This window comes from Lytechinus variegatus, chromosome 3, assembly GCF_018143015.1.
Source record: "Lytechinus variegatus isolate NC3 chromosome 3, Lvar_3.0, whole genome shotgun sequence".
NCBI lineage: Eukaryota > Metazoa > Echinodermata > Echinoidea > Temnopleuroida > Toxopneustidae > Lytechinus > Lytechinus variegatus.
The window spans coordinates 14,046,231-14,068,005 of record NC_054742.1 but is presented as its reverse complement, the minus strand read 5'-3'; the positions used below and the strand labels follow the sequence as shown (position 1 = coordinate 14,068,005).

General features: G+C 35.7%; 1 protein-coding gene across 3 annotated transcripts in view; it reads left to right on the top strand.

Annotated features, from left to right (window-relative positions):
• The window catches only part of LOC121410276 (tudor domain-containing protein 1-like), a 63,903-nt gene that overhangs the window by 25,305 nt on the left and 16,823 nt on the right, over positions 1-21,775 (top strand). For 2 of the 3 annotated variants that reach the window (XM_041602257.1, XM_041602258.1), the window contains exons 2-15: positions 244-414; positions 1,047-1,188; positions 2,062-2,225; positions 2,623-2,817; positions 3,714-3,877; positions 4,268-4,374; positions 5,188-5,354; positions 7,503-7,613; positions 10,878-11,066; positions 11,323-11,458; positions 17,203-18,537; positions 19,702-19,807; positions 20,639-20,763; positions 20,920-21,120. In XM_041602257.1, coding sequence (XP_041458191.1) covers positions 292-414; positions 1,047-1,188; positions 2,062-2,225; positions 2,623-2,817; positions 3,714-3,877; positions 4,268-4,374; positions 5,188-5,354; positions 7,503-7,613; positions 10,878-11,066; positions 11,323-11,458; positions 17,203-18,537; positions 19,702-19,807; positions 20,639-20,763; positions 20,920-21,120 — 3,265 coding nt within the window. In that variant the 5' untranslated portion in view covers positions 244-291. The remainder of the gene's footprint in view (positions 1-243; positions 415-1,046; positions 1,189-2,061; positions 2,226-2,622; positions 2,818-3,713; positions 3,878-4,267; positions 4,375-5,187; positions 5,355-7,502; positions 7,614-10,877; positions 11,067-11,322; positions 11,459-17,202; positions 18,538-19,701; positions 19,808-20,638; positions 20,764-20,919; positions 21,121-21,775) is intronic. The other variant, XM_041602259.1, reaches the window with a different exon arrangement.

Below are 21,775 nucleotides of genomic sequence, written 5' to 3'. Positions count from 1 at the left end.
GCATTTGAGACAAAAAATTAGGTAAAAGAAATATTGAGAGGTAAGCCAAGAAAATTAGGCAGTCAATAAGGGGTAGGATCAACACCTAACTTTTTTAGCAAGTTTCCCCAGGCAGAGTCTCCTGAAATTAATATGGCGCTCTATGTATGCACACCCATTCACTTGGTCTGGCAGATTGAATGGTTGCTGGGCATAAATAACCAATTTGACTTTCCATCTATCAATCTTGTTTTATTTTTATAGGAGGTGAATAGATTGATAATTTGATCCTGTCCTGACCACATATTCATCATGTCATCATCAAGGAAAAAACATGTATTGGCGGAGATGAAAAAGAATCTTGAGCAGAGGAAAGCTGAACTTGAAGTAAATGAAAGAGAAATAATACAACATGTGAGATATATATCTGAAGAGGTGAGATGCATTCTGAAATCTTTTTTTTAAATAGATGTAGCATAAATTTGATTTTCAATAATACTTTTTAACTGAATGTCTTGTGTTAATAGCATCTTGTTCACTTACAGGCCCAAATTAAGTCGGGTTTAATTTATGTTTGTGGTTTAACATTGTTTAACTATGGGTAGCCAGTGTATATCTGTGATAGTATGGTTCATTGTAATAACTAATTTGTATCACAAATCATTCTTAATTGTCTGCGGATGATAAATGAGATAGTTGTCTTTACCATCAATGAATTGGGAAGGATCACAGTATAGATAGACCTGTACGTGAAACATGTAATGTAAATGCAATTTTGTAATTTGTGGCTACATCTGCCATGATCGCATTTATTCATCAGTAGAAAGAATGCACATTTATTACAAGAGAAGTAGTTTCCAAGGTGCTGTAGGACTCACTAAACATCTCTCAAATATGATAAAAATATTGCATGTTGATTGTTTGCTTACAAAGTACAGCAAATACCCGTGTTTCTTCACCTTACATATTCAGAAAATTACTTTAAGAGGTTAAAGATGGAAACCTAGGTCAAGTCATACTGCATAAGAATTTTCAAATCCTAAAATATTTTTATTTTTGTCACATAGACGATGGGGCAGCTGAATGCTCTTTTAAAGGAGACGGACAAGAAGAAGTTTCTCAAGGCATTTCCTGAGGTCAGTGTCAAGATGGATAAAAGTCTGACAGCTCTCATGATGATCAAAGCATCTCTTCCAAACTTTGAATCAGGTACAGAGGATGATGTATTAATGTAGATTATTACCTTGTTACTGTTTAGGGGCAGATTCCTGAAAATGTTCTTAACATAACTCCTAGCGTATGACTTCTTAGGGGTTTATGGATATCAGTCCCACTTTGTCAAATATCAGCCCGAGAAGAATTTTCACTGCACAAGGACATGATCAGTCATTTGTCTTGCAAAAGTCTGAACTAGCACCCCAGGACCCCATTGCCAAACTTAGATATATCATCAGTGGGAACTGTAAGACTTTGATTTTGATCGGTTGTTGAGCCCTGTTACAGTGGTTTTATATACTATGGATCTGGGGTCCATTTCATAAAACTTGTTATAATTTCAAATTTACAATAACAGTTAAAAGCTACTGAAATCCTTCAATTTGATTGGTTGATATAAAATTTGTTATAGAAAATGTGACTTTATTATTATAACAAGTCTTTATGAAATGGGACCCATGTCATATATTAACAGCTGTTTTAAGAATTGATATTTGTAACGTACCCCATCCTTAACTTAATAGGTTCAGGGCCATGATCTTTAATTAACAACTTTATTAATTTTTCCATGACTGATTATATTTATTTCTATTTTGACAAATGAGATTCACAATCATATTTTATATCATATGCTGAGGTTGAAATAAATTATTTGTAAAAGTAGACTCAGGGGATTAAAGTGTGTTAGGATTTTACAATACCATGCAAGACACACCTGGTGTTTCATAATCCACCTGCTTTGTAGCACTGTTGTATGCATGCATTATATCAAGTCAGCTCCTTTGATGATAACATACTTGCTAGGTTTATTTTATGATAATATTTTGAATTTGGGAAGTAATAAAATGTTTTGTTGGAATGATTTAGATGAGAGTTCTACAGACTGTGCAACAGATAGAGAGACTGCAGGAGAAAATGATGAACCTTCACTAGCTAACAGGACTGACAATACTATCACAGATGTTGAACAGTCTTCAGCTTCCATTGTTAACACAGTGAATGAAACCTGTGGATCAAGCACTACGGACCAAGTGAGTTTCAGAATATCAACCTGGAAAGTACCATTTATTATTGTTTGATTTCCAAACACTTTTCATGTGGATGCTTCCATTTATTAGAAATGTTTGATATGAATGATGTAGAATGGCTAATTATCTGGTGTCAGGGTAGAATCAAAGATACAAAAATTTGATTTTGTAGGTGTGCCGAGAATCAGGTGTATAAGATTTGTATAGGGTGGTAATATGAAGTTGGAACAAATGTCATGCTGGCCTGTAATAAAAAAAATTGTGCAATTGAAATATGTATTGTGAATTTGAATGTGAAGAAAGAGACAAATATATTGCTAACAGTCACACCCTTGCTTCATTTTAGAGGTTTAGCAGACAAGAGTAAAGAAATAATAAGATGTAACTGTTATCCTTTCAGACCATTAGTATAGAGGTAGAGTCACATGAAAGTTCTTCATTACCTTCTGGTGAGTCCCAGCAGTCTGTTTCACCAAGTAATAAGTCTAATACATCATTAGTGAGTGGTGGATGCTTGGACAACATTACACAACATCAGACTTCAGTAGGTGACCACTTATCAGGCATAGCAGCAAAGCCATATGAAGTTACACAGGTAATCATCGTAGATTGTCTACAGTTTGATTAGGTTATAAGATAAGATGATGAAAGTAAGATAAGAGAAGGTGAGATAAAGACAAGATATTATGAGATGATATAAGACAAGATAATGTAGATAAGAAAATGATGAGATAGGAAGGTAAGATAAGATGATGATATAAGATAAAGATAAATGAGATAAGGTGATGAAATATGAAGATACATGATAGGATAAGGTAAGATGATATAGGAGATCAGACCATTCTGATGTGGCGTGTCACTGATATAATTTCAAATGGAAATCAGTTATAAATTTAATATCAGGGCTCAAATTAATCAAAGGCCTCATGCTCCTGTTCCCTCGGAAATAACCTTGATGCCTTGATGCCCTTTAGAATATTAGAATATGGACAAAATAAGCTAACTTTTTGCCTGTTGCCTCAATGCCCTGCTGTTATCCAGTGCATGTGTCACATTGAAAAATACATTTTACTATTGATGCCTTTTTTCAAATCGCCTTGGTTGCCAACACACTCAGCACTGCCTCCTGTTTCCTTTAAGTGTCCTATTAAAGAATGGCCTTACCCCTTTGAATTCCTAAATCAAGCCCTGTAGTATTCTAATGTCACAAGACCATGGGATAAAGATTACTCATTGGCTTCGTAAATTAAAGTATAAGCAATGGGTAGGTCTAGCCCCTAGACATATATCATCTTGATATCAGTCTTGTAACCATGTATGTTTTGTGAGGTTTTATTTGGCTATCCTCAATAACTTGAACCATTGAGTGTATGAAATATTTCATTTAATTGAATATTTTATGATTTCTTTCATGGCTGTTTATCTATAAACATCTGTATTGTGCCTTCATTTTGATCATTCCTTTAATATCTTTTTTGTTTTTATTTGAAGGAGAAGCCAGAAGTAATGCTGCAATCCATTCCTAAAGAGATCATCCCTGTAGATCTTCCCATTGGTATAAGGGTTGAGGTGGTTGTTAGTGAAGTAGTGTCACCCTCTATCTTCTGGATTCAACCAACACAGTCTAGGATTGAAGCGCTAATGGAAGAGATAAGGTCAGATATTGTGTACCAATTTCAAAACTCATAAAAATATCAGTTTCTATGCACATTCCAGCCACAAAGCAAACAAAACAATTTCATCTGCTAAGGCACCTCAAATATGAATAGAACTATGTTTTTAGCAGGAATTCCACAAAGTGTCTCTGTAGTTCTAGCATTCTAATTGTAGTAAATTCTTGATTTTTTTTAATGGGAATTTGGGAACGGCGCTGTGAAAGATGAGTGGTATTTATACTATGGTATGGACATTTTTAAAGGGTTGTTTACAAGCATTTAATGACTTGAATACTCTCATTACGCTAGATAGTTGTTTTCTTGATATTGTATGATATCACTGTAAGATTGATTCAATATTATTATCTGATACTTACACCCATCTTTTAGGAAATATTACAGCGTGGTTAAGTTACCTTCCCTTCAACCTAAAGTTGGAATGTACTGCTGTGCTTGCTTTACTAATGATGACTGCTGGTACCGTGCTCGTATCATTGGTTTGTAACATTTTGTGCCCTTTTACAACATGCTTAATTTATATCTTGTCATTTTGCTAGTATACTATCAGGACAAGATTACAGGTACACAATATTTAGATGAGAGGTCGATCAGTTTATTTGAATTCAAGCAATAAAACACGGACAGCAGAGGATAATGAAATTGTGAGCCACAGTAATATTCGAAACAAAACTATGAATTCTGAAGGTGTGATCATTTATAAATAAATCTACAATTCTGTTGGTTATTTTCAGGGAATTAATCAAACTGCATTGAGAGAAAAAAAATCATGTTATTTTCATAATGCATGATTCTTTTAGGCCTAAATTACCAAGGGTGGTTTTGAATTCATAGTTTTAAATCATTGTCTGGAGATTTCATTTAAAGCACACCTATTTCAGTGCATTTATTGATACATATTTATTGATTAATGCACGCTTTTGTCATAGCGTAGTAAATTAAAACTAGTTACTAATGTTACTGCATAAATGATCCCACTGCTCCGAATTAATGATTCCAGTATTTATGACAGTCAACATACAACGTGCATTTGTCTATGCATTAGTTAGATCAGTAGACAAGTTTGAATAATTCTTTGGTTATGAAACTTAGTAATAAACGCAAGAGGATATAGAAATTCACTTACATTGTGCAAGTGTTTCACAATGAAGTAAACCTAGGTATGATGATTTGCTAAAAACAAACTCTACCATCAGATTGAAAGATGAAGATGAGTTTTGAATGAAAAAAAAGTACCCACTATAAGCAAAGAACCTGCTGCAGTAATGTAATATGTTTATTTTCTTCTCTAGCTATACATCTTAGCCCTACATCATTGTCGGAAGCAGTTGGTATCCATGTAGATGTGATTTACATTGATTATGGTAATAGGGAGCGCATTCCAGTCTCCCGTCTCCGCCCTCTACATCCTCGTTTCACGAGTGACCCAGCTCAGGCCGTCTGCTGCAAACTTGCAAGAGTAAGGTTACATCTCAGGTTTTTAAATACATTTGCAGTAAGCTGAAATTCTGTGTTATCATTTACAACTATGCAAATGATGCATATTAACAAATGCACTAGCTACTTTGGAAAAGTCTGAAAGATGTGAGGTGAATACGAGTTTATATCATATTCTTCCAAATATGCAAAGAGAAATGATTCAGCAATACCGACCAAATAATCTGCATTATTTTTTTTATAATTTGATGAAAGGGATCCTTGTCTTTTGATGTCAGCAACGTGTTACATTGTAATATTGCAGTAATATGCATTGCCACTCTGAAAAGAATATTATTACGCTACAAATAACATTTGAACCCATTCTCACTTTGAGACACTTCCTTACACTTTTACACATAAATTAACCTATGGTTGTATGTTTTGGATAGTCCAAGTATTTACTGATAGATATTTTGAATTTTCATTAACTTTGAAGCAGTAAACCAACATTATAAGCATTTATGATAAAAACTAAATTTATTCCGAGGCTTTTATATTAAAAAGCACATTTTATTACGATCATTTTATGGTTTTTGAGATGAGATTGATGATTTATGAATCCTCACACCCTTTGTTTCATCTTAGGCAAGTTTGATCTGTTCCAAAGATACCTTGTTGGTATGATTCCTACTAATGCCCTACCTTATGTGTATCAGTGAACTACCAATGACCACTATGCAACAATTTGCTTGCTTGATTTATTTAGAGAGGTTTCTTTTACTCTAACTCTGCTTTTCTATGTGCATTTTGGTTTATATATTCTGAAGATAACATAAGCCAGATATCAGGTTTTGCTTTCTAAATTCAATGTCCAAGAAAAAAAAAAGATTTAGACTATATAATTCATGATTGATTGAAAATGAGTTAAGGCAAAGCTGATAGCTTGGTTTCTGTTTTCCATGACCTTTGTGAGTAAAAAGGAAAAGCCTCTTCCATTTTTATCTTTTTTCAAGGACTTCCAAATTTCTTTGTAAAATGTGTTTGTATTGCTGAACTAAGAAAAAGAAGAATATGATATTCTCAATATTCATGGTTGAGAAACTATAGTATAAATTCTACTCATTATTTCATTATTTTTGTTGAGACATTCCTGCATAACTGTTGCTTTACATCAGGTCCATCTCTCCCCTTTCTGCTGAAATGATGTTCACACTCAGTGAATAAGTGCTGTATGAATAACCATATTAATCAAATTCTTTTGTAGGTTGTTAAACCTACAACCAGTTCCCAATCTTACAAGGAAATTTGATTATCCATTCAATGTCGTCTTTGTCAAGCCATTCAGGTCATCAGTTTTGTCTGGGAGGTATATGTAGCCTTTCTGTACCTTCTTGAATAAAATAGAGAAAGTCCTGATAATGATATAGAAATGGGGCATATACATAAATCATACTCATGCCATGTTATTTTGTGGGATGAATAAATTGCTAAATTTGCCATTCAAATTATTGAAATTGAATCCTTGCATCTCTTCCATTCTATTATAGGTGTTTTTTTAAAGTTGTTTGTAAGTTACAAATGACTTTAGGCAGGGCCAATGACCCTTCCTTTAGGTTAAATGATACCTTATATAGAAGACTTAGCACATGAAAGCAACTTCACAAATAGCTTTTATATAAAACACCAACCAAGACCGTTTTATGATTAAAATGAATTATTTTCTTTAAAGAATGATATACCATTTCGAATTCAGTTGTTATGACTGAATTTTCTCACCTTACATAAAAGTATGTATATTATTGTACAAGAAATCTAGGTTTGAGTCTTTTAACATGAAATTATGGTTGACAAATATATTTCATTTGGAAAGCAGTTTTTGCTATATTTAAGATACTGTAGGGTTGCACTAATTGACATAATCCCTTATCTCTGAGGATCAGGATTTGTAAAATATATATTGAATTTTTAAAAAATTGTGAAGTTTATCATCACAATGCTGGGTCTATAATATCCCCCTACTCTACAAAGTAAGCAATGAATTGGAGTGTAAATGTGGTGTGGTGCGTTGCATAATTGCCCTGCAGTGCTGATAAGTAGTATGGCTAGTGTCGATGGTTATTTGTGTTGTAGAAAGTAAGTGACTCTGATAGTTTGATTATGTTCAAATGCATTGATTTGATTTCACCAGAAAATCGTATCAAGAACCGAAGGAGTGTTCCAATTGGCCTTGATTAGCTACAATATTAAAGCGCTTCATGCAAGCGATGTTGGGAAAATAATCTTCTTGGGCAATGAAAGCGTAGGTATTTCTATATACCTCATTACCTCATATTCTTCTAATACATGTCCTTATAGTCCACTGGAAATGGCAATGGTTTTAAAAAAAATGATGTAGAGGGGAGGATGAATGCTTTTATCATACCGAGGTAATTATTTCATTTTGAATACTTGGCTGACATAGCGTTTATTTCTCAAACTCTTTTCTATAGAGTCTTTGCTTCAATGCTTTTTTAATAGATGACTTTCACTAAAATTAAAATAATCTCATTTCAATTAATTTCGAAGGATATATGAAGTTGTTGTTTTTTTCTCAAAAACATGACATGGTTAACTTGATTATAATGTTGAATGAGCTTGTTTGAAATTAGTGTGTATTCTGAATAAAAATCCACATTCAAGCCATTACAATTTGTTCTACACAATAATATAGGTCTACAAGTACATGTACTTATGTTTTGGTTTACAATGAATTCTAACTTATGCATTAAATTTTTTAAAGCAAAGTTTTTTGCAATAATGTTTTACTATGGTAACCTGATGTAGTGGTAGATCCAGGTAGGGGCACATCTAGTCTGTCGACTGTGCCCCCCTTTGAGACTCACACATTTTTTAAAGGAATATATCATACATATGCAAGTGAGGACCTTTTTTTTTTGCTTGTTAAATTTTTCCTGGAAGAAAATGACCTTGAATTGGTAGTGAAACCTTTTTTTAAATCTTGGCATGTAAACTTGTTACTGTACGAAATGCCCCCCCTTGTAAAATTCTGGATCCTCCCCTGACCTGATGTTCAACCTCCAGACATTAACTTGCATACGATGGAATTCTATGCATCACACTCATTGAACCCACTAGGTTCCATTATGAGTATGACCTATGAATGGATTTTGACATTGACGAAAACAAAAAGTTTAGAATAATTAGGCCTACAATTAACATTGTAATATTGTATGTTACACATTAAATCAGACTTAACCAAAAGATGTATAGTGCTGTTATATACAAGCATGGAATAGGTCCATGATACTTATTCAATAAGTAAATAATCTCTTGGTTAAAAGCAAAACTTATTTTTAAAGGAAACAGCCATATTCATCTCAGTGCACATCATAATCAGTATTGAAAGGAATAATCTCACCTTACTTTTACTCTCTCACTATTCTCTTTTGTTTTTAGTTTTCTCATTCAGTGTTGGAAACATAGTTGAAGCTTACATATGTTTACATATGTAAATTGACCAGAAAATATTCTAAAAATTATATTTCTTTGAAAATCTTGTATTAGCTTTCATTGGTTATTGTAGATTGGTTAACAACACACCAATGTTTATTGTTCCTGTCCTATTTTTTTCAGTAGCTAGTGCCTTAAAAACATGTTTCAGGGCAAAATAATAAAGGTTTAATAATAGCCATAATGTACAAGATTATGTCACAAAGTATTTTCCCAGATTTATCCAATCATGTCAATTGATAAATTATTATTTTGTACATTTAACCAATGTTTGAAAGATCCTTGAGGAAATCATTATTTATTGATACCAAGGAGCTTAATGTAGTCACGGCTGAGTCATGTCAACAAAATATTCTCTCTGAACATTTTGATATAAAAATGAAAAGATACAGGGTCATGCATTTTCATATTCCAACAATCAGATTTCTTTTTCTGTATTATAAGCAATCAATCAGTGAACATTATTGATTTATGTATTTTATCAGTGCAAATAAAAAGTTGGTAGTAAGATGAGCAAGTTGACTTTCTTTCTTTTTTGTTGCAAATTTGCTGATATTAACAGGGTCTCCTGTAAAAGAGGCTGTTATCTTATGCACTTTGCAATCTCTAACATGCAAATTGCATAATAATTAACTGTAAGAGAGTGCTTATGCCTGCAATGGAGGAAAAGTGCATGTTCATTCTCAAGACAACCCCTACCTACTGTAAACATTTGAGACATGTATTTGGGCTAGAAATGAAGGAATACAACGTATAATCCAACAAGAATTTCATTGATATTAGGTTTGAATCTGAATCTCCATACAGTTAATACGAAATGGATAAAGATAATTTCATTCTCAGATATAAATTATTATTATGAATTGTGCTCCTCTCACATGTTTAATTTGAAGACTGGATCATAAAGGGCTCATTCCAGCATTCTGGATTGGCCGTATTGAGCCATGATACATATGATTGATCTTAATAATTATAACAATAATACGACAGTGCTTGTATAGCACATATCACTGCCTATGGGTGTCTCTTTTTACGCTTAATAGGAAAAAAGAACTAAATTATAAAAATAAGTAAGTATTGAAGAGCAATGGATATGAAATATCTATCTTGGAAAGTTAGAAAACTAGCTACCTTTAAAGTATCATCAAAAGAGAATTGGACAATGAATTTTTTCCAGTCATGTCATTTTCCAGTGGACCAAAACTGCTTTACTAATATCCATATTCCCAAGTATTTTTTTTTTTCAAAGTTGAGTTCACTTTGAATTAGTTTTGCATGTTCTTGCATGTTCTAGATTTACCTCTGCATGTTTGAACATTTTATTGGCTGATATTTTCACTTGATTTGTCTCTTGTTAATTGTGTCAGTGTTCCTTTTGTGACATGTGTTCATATTTTCCTGTGTTAAGATTTGGATAGTTAAGCAAATTTGGCAGTATTTAGATGATACAAATAGAACCACAACTATTTATATAAAAAGCCACGAGCAATATTTTACTTAATCCCTTTATGGGATACTTGTATCATATTTTCCATTTCCCTTCGTTTATAATGCATATATGTATTTTGTTGTCAAATAGTTTTAATGGCTTGACCAAACATACAAGATGTTACTAAGGTGTTTCAATATTCAATTCATTTGTCCATAACTAGCCCACTATCCATTTTATAATAGTCTTTGTAATTTTTCTAACAAATATCTTTGAGGTAAAAGTTGTATAGATGTCATTAATTTATATCAACAATTAAATGTCAAGTGATATTTGAGAAGCTTTTGTTGTCTAAATAATTGTCTAGGGCTTTTTAAACAAGTCATGCATTTAAACACAACTTAGGATAAATAAATGCAAGTTTCTTTTCAGAATTATGCATTGAGGACATATTATTTCTAGGAGTCATAAGAGACCTAGGTTGTCTCAATTATATTTTGTGCATGCATTGTTTCAAATTTAAAAAAAATGGGATTAGCATTTTAAAGACTGTATCTCACTCTTAGTAAAAAAAATGAAATATTTTTTTGGTATTAAACACTTTTTTGGTTTATTTTGATTTAGGTGAAGCCTACAGGAAAAGGTGTTAGCCATTGGTGTACGGATGAAATAGAGTTCTTCACCCAAATGACATTTGGAAGGAAGCTTACTGCCATTGTGATACGTCCACCAGGTAGTAATACTAGCAGCTTTGATCTGCCAGCTGTTGACTTACTGTTTGATCACTTCATCAATGAGAAAGAAACCAGACTGGTAAGCATGCACATTTCATTAATTTGTTGTCCCCAGAGTGGAAGCTGCTGTATCTTGTTTTTTTCTTTGGTATAATTGACTTTAATTTATTGAAACCATCAATTAATATCAATGTCATCTGTTTTCATCTTTCACGGGTAGTGGATAACAATTTGATGCTACTATTTATTTGACATTTCTTTTGTTTGTACATAAAATGTTGGGTATTATTGAGGAATTAAAGTGTATCCATAGACATGTTATTGTTTATTATCAGGTGGATGTTGGCAAGGTGATGGTGAGTAAGAAGCGTGCATTACCAGATGATCAATGCTCTACCACAGATTCCTATCACTCTCAGAATACACATACCACTGACAGTGATGTTTGCCATTCACCAAATGCAACAACAGGTTAGTTAAAACAACTTTTTCTGAAAGACATGTAGTTGTCAATTGAGTATGTTTCCAGACTACTCATCTAATGGTCTAAGCTCAGCTACATCATTTGTCATGATGATGATTAGTGTTGTTATCGGGAAGAAAATTTTCCCATATTGATAACTATTGATAAAAGAACATAATCAAGATGCATTACTTATGCATTGATTAAATATTAGCAATGTCTCAATACTCCCGTTGGTAAAAATTTGTGTCTGCCAGTGTACCAAGAATGCTTTAAAGTCCGTGTTCATCAGATGTAAATGATTACATAACACCTTTTAACAAACATATGTAGCATAAATACATCCTCACCTTTCAAGTTATTTGCATTATTTTAGGGTTGGATGAAGTTTTATCGATGATTTGGGGGCTTTTTGGACATCGTTCTGAACAGTCAATGGATGATTTCACGATGTTGACAACTGTTGTTGGTGTTGTGACATCACCAACACCAGCCACAACTCCGTACTTGAAATCACACTGGTGTTGGGATTCAGAGCTTCCAAGTCTCCCGGATCCTGCGGGAGAATATTGGATTAAGATCCATTCTCCCGACCCCATGCCAAAATCTCCCGGATAATCGTGATTTTTAGCTGTTAAATTGTAAAATTCATACAAACGACTGTTTTACAAGTCTAGCATGTTCAACTCCCTTTACACCCACGTGGAACCTCCTTATCACATTTTCATTTTACCCAGTAGCTTTTACCAGTTTTTGTATAATCGTACATTGATTTCCAATGTAAATGAAGATAATTTTACCGAACGACTGGTGAATTAGTCTAACAAGCAATTTTTTTTCTGGTTCTGCAATGTGTGTGATGGAAACACTTCAGCGGCACTCCATGCAAATGCCCCCCGGCGCGGCCCTGCCTAGTCTCTAGCAGACCGCGGTGCGGCAGAAGGTTATGCGAGAAGGGAAGTCCACGAGCGCTGCGATGCATTTTTCGGAAGCTTGTGTGCGCTTTATTCCAGCTGAAACTGGATCAATGATGGGTTACTATTATAATTACACCCAGACTCGTAGGATAAATTTTATTGACAATCCTGAAGAACAGAAGCAAACCGGAGATTTTCTTGCCTACTTTCACTTGGGTTGATCGGATTCGAACATTTTCTCTTTCGTGAGTGAGCTGGCCTGGCGCTAACTCAGGAAGCTCAGACCCGCTTCGCGGGCCGGAGCTCCTAGGGCTAGCCTGGCGCTGGCTGGCTGTGCGTGCCTTGCAACAAAAAGGCAATTTTCTCAGGAATCCCTCTGCCCTCAGAGACTTTAAACAGGCCACATATAAGTCTTTAAACTTACAGGGCCAGGCAAGCTCATCTACCACTGCTGTAGACCAAAAGCTTCAGTCTCTGTTTTGTTGGTTGTTCAGCTGAACTCCGTTCACTCACCAAATACAGAGACCGAAGTTCTAGCACGATCTGTACAGGGGACTCAATGGCCATATGTTCATGTACTTAAGATCGGATAAAACGGGGAAGTGAATTTGCGCGACAGCCGAGGTAAGTCACTGTTTTTGTCTCACCTGCGAAGCAAAGTGAGACTATAGGCGCCGCTTTTCCGACGGCGGCGGCGGCGGCGTCAACATCAAATCTTAACCTGAGGTTAAGTTTTTGAAATGATGTCATAACTTAGAAAGTATATGGACCTAGTTAATAAAACTTGGCCATAAGGTTAATCAAGTATTACTGAACATCCTATTAGAGTTTCATGTCACATGACCAAGGTCAAAGGTCATTTAGGGTCAATGAACTTAGACCATGTTGGAGGAATCAGCATCGAAATCTTAACCTGAGGTTAAGTTTTTGAAATGTCATCATAACTTAGAAAATATATGGACCTAGTTCATGAAACTTGGACATAAGGTTAATCAAGTATCACTGAACATCCTGCATGAGTTTCACGTCACATGACCAAGGTCAAAGGTCATTTAGGGTCAATGAACTTTGGCCGAATTGGGGATATCTGTTGAATTCCCATCATAACTTTGAAAGTTTATGGATCTGATTCATGAAACTTGGACATAATAGTAATCAAGCATCACTGAAAATTTTGTGCAAGTTTCAGGTCTCATGATTAAGGTCAAAGGTCATTTAGGGTCAATGAACTTTGGCCGAGTCGGGGGTATCTGTTGAATTACCATCATAACTTTGAAAGTTTATTGGTCTAGTTCATTAAACTTGGACATTAGAGTAATCAAGTATCACTGAACATCCTGTGCGCGTTTCAGGTCACATGACCAAGGTCAAAGGTCAATGAACTTTGGCCGAATCGGGGGTATCTGTTGAATTACCATCATAACTTTGAAAGTTTATTGGTCTAGTTCATTAAACTTGGACATTAGAGTAATCAAGTATCACTGAACATCCTGTGCGCGTTTCAGGTCACATGACCAAGGTCAAAGGTCAATGAACTTTGGCCGAATTGGGTGTATCTGTTGAATTACCATCATAACTTTGAAAGTTTATGGATCTGATTCATGAAACTTGTACATAAGAGTAATCAAGTATCACTGAACATCCTGTTCGAGCTTCAGGTCACATGATCAAGGTCAAAGGTCATGTAAGGTCAATGAACTTTGGCCATGTTGGGTTTTTTGTTGAATAACCATCATATCTCTGTAAGTTTATTGGTCTAGTTCATAAAAAGTGGACATAAGAGTAACCATGTATCATTGAACATCTTGTGCGAGTTAGAGTAGTATTCAAAGTCAGCACTGCTGCTATATTGAACCGCGTGATGCAGGTGAGACGGCCAGAGGCATTCCACTTGTTGTTCTTTTTAACTTTCATTTTTCTCTGTTTTTTTGCAATTAATGCCAAGAGGGAATATAAATTTGCATTTTGGTCACGTTAATTTTCATAATTTTTATTAATTTAAGACAAAATTTGAAGAGCCCCGACGGGGGGATTTTGCATTGCAAGTCCCCTAATGGTGGCTGCACGATAGCGGGCCGTCTGTGTACGAGGAGAAATTGAAAAAAAAAATGTTAAAAAAACTCCTCGAAACAGACGGCTGCCAGCTGTCTACCACTGCTACAGCCCCTTCCCCCTCTGGACAATTAAAGGTATTTTCATGTTGAATGCCTTTTATGAATCATGTTATGTTCTACTACCACTAGTACTGTATTGCCTGAAGCTTAAAGTATATTTTTAGTCAATGACGATTCATGAAATCTCTCTAATGTGCATTTAAATCAATGTGCCAAAAGTTTTGGTTTAGACAGGTGTCAGATACTCAAATGTTGTTTCTTAATCTTATTTTGCTACCCAAAACTTCTATCCATGGGACATTTTGCCGCGCGCTCCCTCACAAAATCATACCTCTGCAAAATCTTCTGGATTCTATCATCCCAATGTTGGCAGCTCCGGGGATTGACCTCGGAAATATGACCTATTTGCAGCAGTTCTTGTTTAGCACTGGTGTTGAATGTCGTCTGCTGAACTGAGCATAACAGCTGGTGTTGACGATCTATTTGTAATTTGCCCATTACCAACACCAACTCCAAGGGATTGGGAAAATTGTGATTTCAAGGTCGGTGTTGGTGTTTATGAACATCCCCATAAAATTATTTTTTACAGTTTAAATGAGCGAAAATCATTAGAGTTTTATACATTTTAATGAAAAAATATTTCTGCTTTCTGATTCTTAGTGATTTTAACCTTTGCATTCTGTATGATAAGATTTTATTGCAATTTCTTCCCAATTTCACTTTCGTCGTCGAGAACGTACAGTTGAGATGATCAGCAGCGCAAGCTCAGAGGCGAGACGTCATAGGCTATCATTAACATGATCGATATCGCTCCTCTGAGCTCAGCTCGGTGTTGGAGCTCGGTTCAGCAGCCTTTTCAGGCTCTTGACACCGAACTTGAAATCACCCAATGACTTTCGCTTATCCTCATTTATATTGTGCTGTACATCTTCGAACGTAGAGAGCAGCAACGCACAGCCGTGTGCTGCCTTCGAAATGAGCTGGTATTTGTTTTTGGTTGATATGATCGAGTTGAGTCAAGTGCAGTCATGATTTTTGGATTGTAATGATAATAGCGAAGTGAGATTGTTTGTGGCTAGTAAGTATTCATATTTTGTTGAGATTTTGGAGTACTTTCTGTTGCTGTCCTGTGCATTTTGAGGAAAAATATGTTTTCTGTCATTTCCATTTGATTAGCATACTTGCCAACCATTCCGATTTTGGCGGAATCATCCCGATTTTTTAATGCCAATTCCGCATTACGAATATCAACCCCATAATTCTGATTTTCATTAATTTTTACATTGATAATATTGAAAAAACGGCTGGAGCGAAAGTTAGACCAATCTGAAGCTTGCGTACACCTGGATATCGCGATATCCCAAATAGCATTATTTTTCCACTAACTGAACACACTCTTGTATGTTGTTTTTCACTTTGCCTATCTCACCTGGCGCGCACATTGCAGAAGCGCGTGCAAACACAGCTAGAGCGACAACACGCAAATACAATGCATGCTGCGACATCGCGAACGCGAGTATACCTCGCTGCTAACCCAGGGAGCTTCAGCCTGTGCCGGGTTACCGACGGGCCGGAGCTTCGTGGGTTACCGTTATAGTTTTCCGTGAAATTTTAAAGCCAAAATTACAAATTTAGTGTGTGGAAACTGGATACCGTCGCCAATGCGTCATTTGGATTGTGAATGTGAGTTGTGACTGTGATTTCTATCGTTATACAGACAGTGCATGAGTGCAGTGGGCAGTGACTGAGTACCGGTACCTAGCCCAGTCGCGGGCCACCCGCTTCGCGGGTCAGAGCTCCCTAGGCCCTGGGTTAGTGAGTACCGTACCGGTGCAGTTGCAATTGCATAATTTAACTTCTAAGTTCATGTGTAAGTTACATATGCATTTAGACTGTTAGTCTGTTTTCGTGAAATAAAGCCATGATTATTTAGAAATACAAGGAGTATTCTGAGAAATATCCAGTTTTTATTGTAATGGAAATACATGTTTTTGAAGTCAAAAAATTTGGTACAATTTCATGAAATGAATCCTGTCGATTTTCCTGTTTCATGTTTCATTACACTGGGACCAAATTAAGATATTTTTCTTCTTTGTGGACAGGTAAAAGGCACTTCAAAAGTGAAGGAAAGCCCCCCATTTCATGTTCTAAAATTCCAAAAAATTCTAACCATGGCAGGGGCCAGGATACCCCCAGTCCCCCACACCCTTCCCTCGCAAAATGTCACACGCTTGTTACTCTGCGTGAAAAAAATGGATTCCTCTTTTTTTTCTAAAGTTGGCAAGTATGGATTAGTACTTTCAAAAGACCATTTCTGTGAATTCCATCTGTTTTCCGCATTCGCGGAAAATCACTATCATGTCCCTACATAATAGCGGGTATCATCGACAATGAGAGAAAGGTTATCGTTGTTGTTGACAAAGATGACGGATGAAAAAAAAATGCTTCATCATACAATTCTTTCATCATCCTATATGGGAATGAACTTGTCTACATTTAACAGCACAATTGAATTAACTTGTTCTTTGGAAATATGTTGATAGCAATTACTCCATGGATAGGTGGTCTAAGTAATCCTACCTAAGATTAACTGATCAAACGCTCTATGAATACCTGCCAAATTATGAAAACTTACAAAGTTGCCCCTCGTAAAATGATTTTGTCATGCACTTGATATAATATTGATTTTTTGTTTAATCTGATATTCCCCCCCCCCTCCAGATATGCTTGAGCCTGCAATGCCTGTCCCTTCACAAGAACAAGAGAAGGATCAGAAACTTAAAGAGGGAGATCAAGAAAAGAAAGAAGATGGATCATCAAGTGGTAAAAAGAAGAAGAAAAAGAAGAAGAAAGCCAAAAGACACCATGACCCTGTGGTATCAACAGAAGACACTGATGTTCCATATGAAGATGTTAGAGATACTAAACAACTTGCCAAGGTGGAAACCAAAGAGGAAAGTACTACATCTGATACACCTGTCTATGAGAGTGAGTATACCACTGAGAAAAGGATTCCTGGACTTTGTAGAACACCTGAGACAAGTTGCACAGAGACTGAAGACAGGCAGTCAAGACCAGACTCAACTGCAGAAATAGAGTCATCAATTGATGTGACACCTAAACAGATGACTCCAATTGGACACTCTGATGTTTCAATGGATAGAGGGACAAATGAAATCAGGAAGGACAATCAGGATCAGCATGTTAGTTGTGGGTCAGAGAGTGCAAGAAGCAGTAGCCCAAATTCTACCAGTGGTGTGTCATCAGCTAGGAGTTCAACGTTTGTGCCTCAGAAAAATCTTAATGATTCTTCCAGACCTGGTCTTATTTCTTTCAATAAGTCTCAAACAGAGTCTAGCACCTCTCAGCATATGAATTGTCAAGGTAATGACAAAATAGTTGAAACAGAAGACCTTGGCAATAAACCAGCAGTGCACGCTGTGGCTTCAGCTGAAAACGATCATTTGACAGACCTCACTGATCAGTTCTTTACATGTGCTGAAGATGCAAGTGAGGCTGACAGCACAGATCGAGATGCAACAAAATCAAAGTCTGATGGTAAATTACAATCACCCCCTGCTGTCTTCAAGGTGGATGTCATAGGCAGAAAGTTACCACAACAGAGAAACCTAAAAGAAGGAGAACAGATACAGTTTGCTATGTCTCACATTGTTTCACCTCACGAGTTCTACATCCACCTTATCACTCCAGATGCCAAAAACATGGATCACCTTCTTGAAGAACTGAACACAGTGTATTCAGACATAGATAGAGCAGGTGTATACAGACCACCCATCTCATGGTTGTCAATCAGAGCAATCTGCTGTGGACAGTTTGGTGAGGATAACAGATGGTATAGAGGAGTGGTGAAGGACATTAAAGGCATTAGGGGAGTAAAGGACGGGAGAACTGTCCTGGTGAGTTATGTGGACTTTGGTAATGAGGAATGGATTCCAGAACAACGGATATACCCTCTGGAGAATTGCTTCTGTGACCTCGCTCCTCTGGCTTTCAAGTGTGGCCTGGGTAGGATTCACCCTCCAAGTGGACACAGAGGTATTAGATCAAAGGGGTATTAAAAAAAAGAAGGGTGGGGGGGTAGAGATAAATCATATGTAAAGATAAAATACTACCCTTGTTTCAATCAACAACAATACGTTGTGACACAAGGCATTGGTACTGTGAGGCATATCCCCCTAAAAAAAACTCACCAGAAATCATTGATTGAATTTGATGAAAGGAAATATTACTCAGAAAAATTGCCTGAATCAATGTCGGATGAATATAAATGTAATATACATTTCCACTTGTTTGGGAGTACAACCTAAGCAATGCAGATATTTAGGTTTTTGCAGACTATTTGATATTTTTTATTCATACATAACTATCCCTTAGGAGCCACTTCCATTGAACCAGGTGTGATCATGAGGTTTCAAAAAGCACCCTAAACAAGTATTTTCCATATTCTGAAAATGCACCCCTTAACAAATATTGGTGTGTGAAACCCTACCTTTAACAAGTATTGGAAACAAAACGGTACCCATGACAAGTATCCCTGAATTGAACCCTCAACACGTACAGCAATATTTTAATTGTTGTATCACAGACATCGGCTTTACCTTTACCTACAATGGTTTTAGTACTGCCCCACCTCCCTTACCTAGCTTAAATTGGAGTATAGACTAGTGTTGGGGCAAGAAGTACATCCTTCATAAAGCATTAAAGTCTTTTTATACCCCTGCAAATTTGACCATGAACACATATCTTTCTAAATTCCTGGTGAAATATATACCCTTTTTTAGTGTTTTTGACACCCTTTTTACATTATGTACATAAATAATGTAACATGCCCAATCTTTAAAAAGGGATTCTTTTTGCATGTTTCTTTGGTCGTGCCTGGTATCCACTTGTCAATCAAAGCCACCCCCCCCCCCCCCGATAGCTATGCAGGTTCCAGTTTGTGTGTCCTCACTTTGTCAAATGATTTTAATAGGGAGTGTTTTCCTCAGAAACACTTTATCCCCCTACCCCATTTGTGAATTATCACCATATCACTTCCTTGGCTTGATTTAACCAGTAAATTGATGTTACATATACACTATACACTCTTTGTATAATTTAATCTACTGTTGCATAATTGAACATAACCTGTAAGCACTCACCTGGTTTAATAGGTTTCTTCCACAATGATAACTTAAAGAATATTTATATATGATGCAGGTAGATCCAAGGAATGGTCAGAAAAGAGCAAGCGGTCATTGATTGGAATGAGTGAGTTTGAAAAACTGCTTGTTGGACAGGTGATTCATGTTTCAGGAATACAGCAGTAAGTAATCAATCCTACCTTAAATCTTGTTTCTAAAATTAATGAATTGATAGTTATGATATGAAAGGTTAATGGCTGTAGATTTGATGATGAGGATGGTGGTGGTGGTGGTGATGATGGTGATGATGATGATGATGATGATGATATCTTGCTTTTTAAAAAAATCGAGTCGTGAAACAAAAGTTAAATGGTCATAGAGTTGATGTTGAGGATGATGATGATGATGATGATGAATATGATGATGATTATGATGGTGATGGATGATGATGATGATGGTGATGGATGATGATGATGATGATGATGGTGATAATGAAGACGATGATGGTGGTGGCAGAGCAAGTAATGTATAGATTTAACTAAGTAGAAGCAGACATTGGAGATTGTTCTTGATATGAATTGTGGATGGCTTATTTATGAACAACAGCCAGGGTGAATGTTCGAAGGATCATAGATCATAGGATCATTATAGGGGCTGAACAATCTCTACATATTATCCTTCCTTATGATTGTAAAGAACTGAAAGTAATGTAGAAGTAGTGTTGTAAGAAAGTTTAGGATCCAGATGGAATCCCAGTGTTTTTAGGTTCTGGGAAAAAAATAGATATATCCCACCCCTCCCAAAAAAGCAAATTTTCGTCTTCATGTTTTAATTCATGTCAAATGTCTCTCTTTGTGTTGAAATTTTCTTTTGCAGCTTCAATTGATCCCTTTAACACTGCATACAAGAAATTAATTAGATTTAGTTACAAAAATGCACACACACTTTTGCCTATTTACCTCAAGAACTATGATGGCTTATCTTTGGTTGACTATTTTGAATTTTTTTTATAGGAAATGTACATGGCTTGAAGTGAGAGACAACTCAGTGGGTGTAGGAGTATGTCTAAACCAAAAACTTGTAGATCTAGGAATGGCTTCTTCAACCTACTATAAAAAGCAACCTCTCCCAGAAAAGGGTAAGTGTTTTAGTTTGTTTGCTACATTTACAACATACCAGCATATTACACACACTGAAGAATTATAGTACATGTATGTAGGAAATATTAAAATAATAGTATAATCATGTGAAAGATGTTGTATAATTGGATTTGTTTTGTGTGTGTGTCAACTAGGTGCTGAGCAGCAGGAACCATCACAGTCTCATGATACTAAAGATATACCTGATGATGGACAAATGATGGAAGATGAACATCAACCTCAAGAAGGTGATACATTCTCTGATGATTGGAATCCCATGATGCAACATTACAGCTCAGAGATGAATAGCTATGGAGTAGATATGGATGACCCAGGAGTAGCTACTACTGGAATGAGTGAGGACAAAGTGATCTTTGTTTGTTTTTAGTCAATTAGTAAATTTTTAGTCAATTTTTGTCTCACCTGCATAGCAGAGTGAGACTTTAGGCGCCGCTTTTCCGACGACAACGGCGGCAGCGTCAACATCAAAATCTTAACCTAAGGTTAAGTTTTTGAAATGACATCATAACTTAGAAAGTATATGGACCTAGTTCATGAAACTTGGCCATAAGGTTAATCAAGTATTACTGAACATCCTGCGTGAGTTTTATGTCATATGACCAAGGTCAAAGGTCATTTAGGGTCAATGAACTTAGACCATGTTGGAGGAATCAACATCAAAATCTTAACCTGAGGTTAAGTTTTTGAAATTTTTAACTTTCATTTCATTTATTTATTTATTCACGTCCATTAAAATACATTGAGCATACAAAAAACATCAAAAATACATTTTAAAAAAAAAAAAACAAGGAAACAAAGACACATAGCAAGATGCAAGAAAGATTTTAGAAAAGGGCTAAGATTGTATAAGGATAATTACAGTACATGTATAAAAAAAAAATGAACATGAAATGGGAAACTGCAAAAGAACAAAGCAAATGTTCTGTCGAGGCAGTCCCTATGGACAGTAAAATATAAAATTCAAGACTTGTACTGATAAAATAAACATAT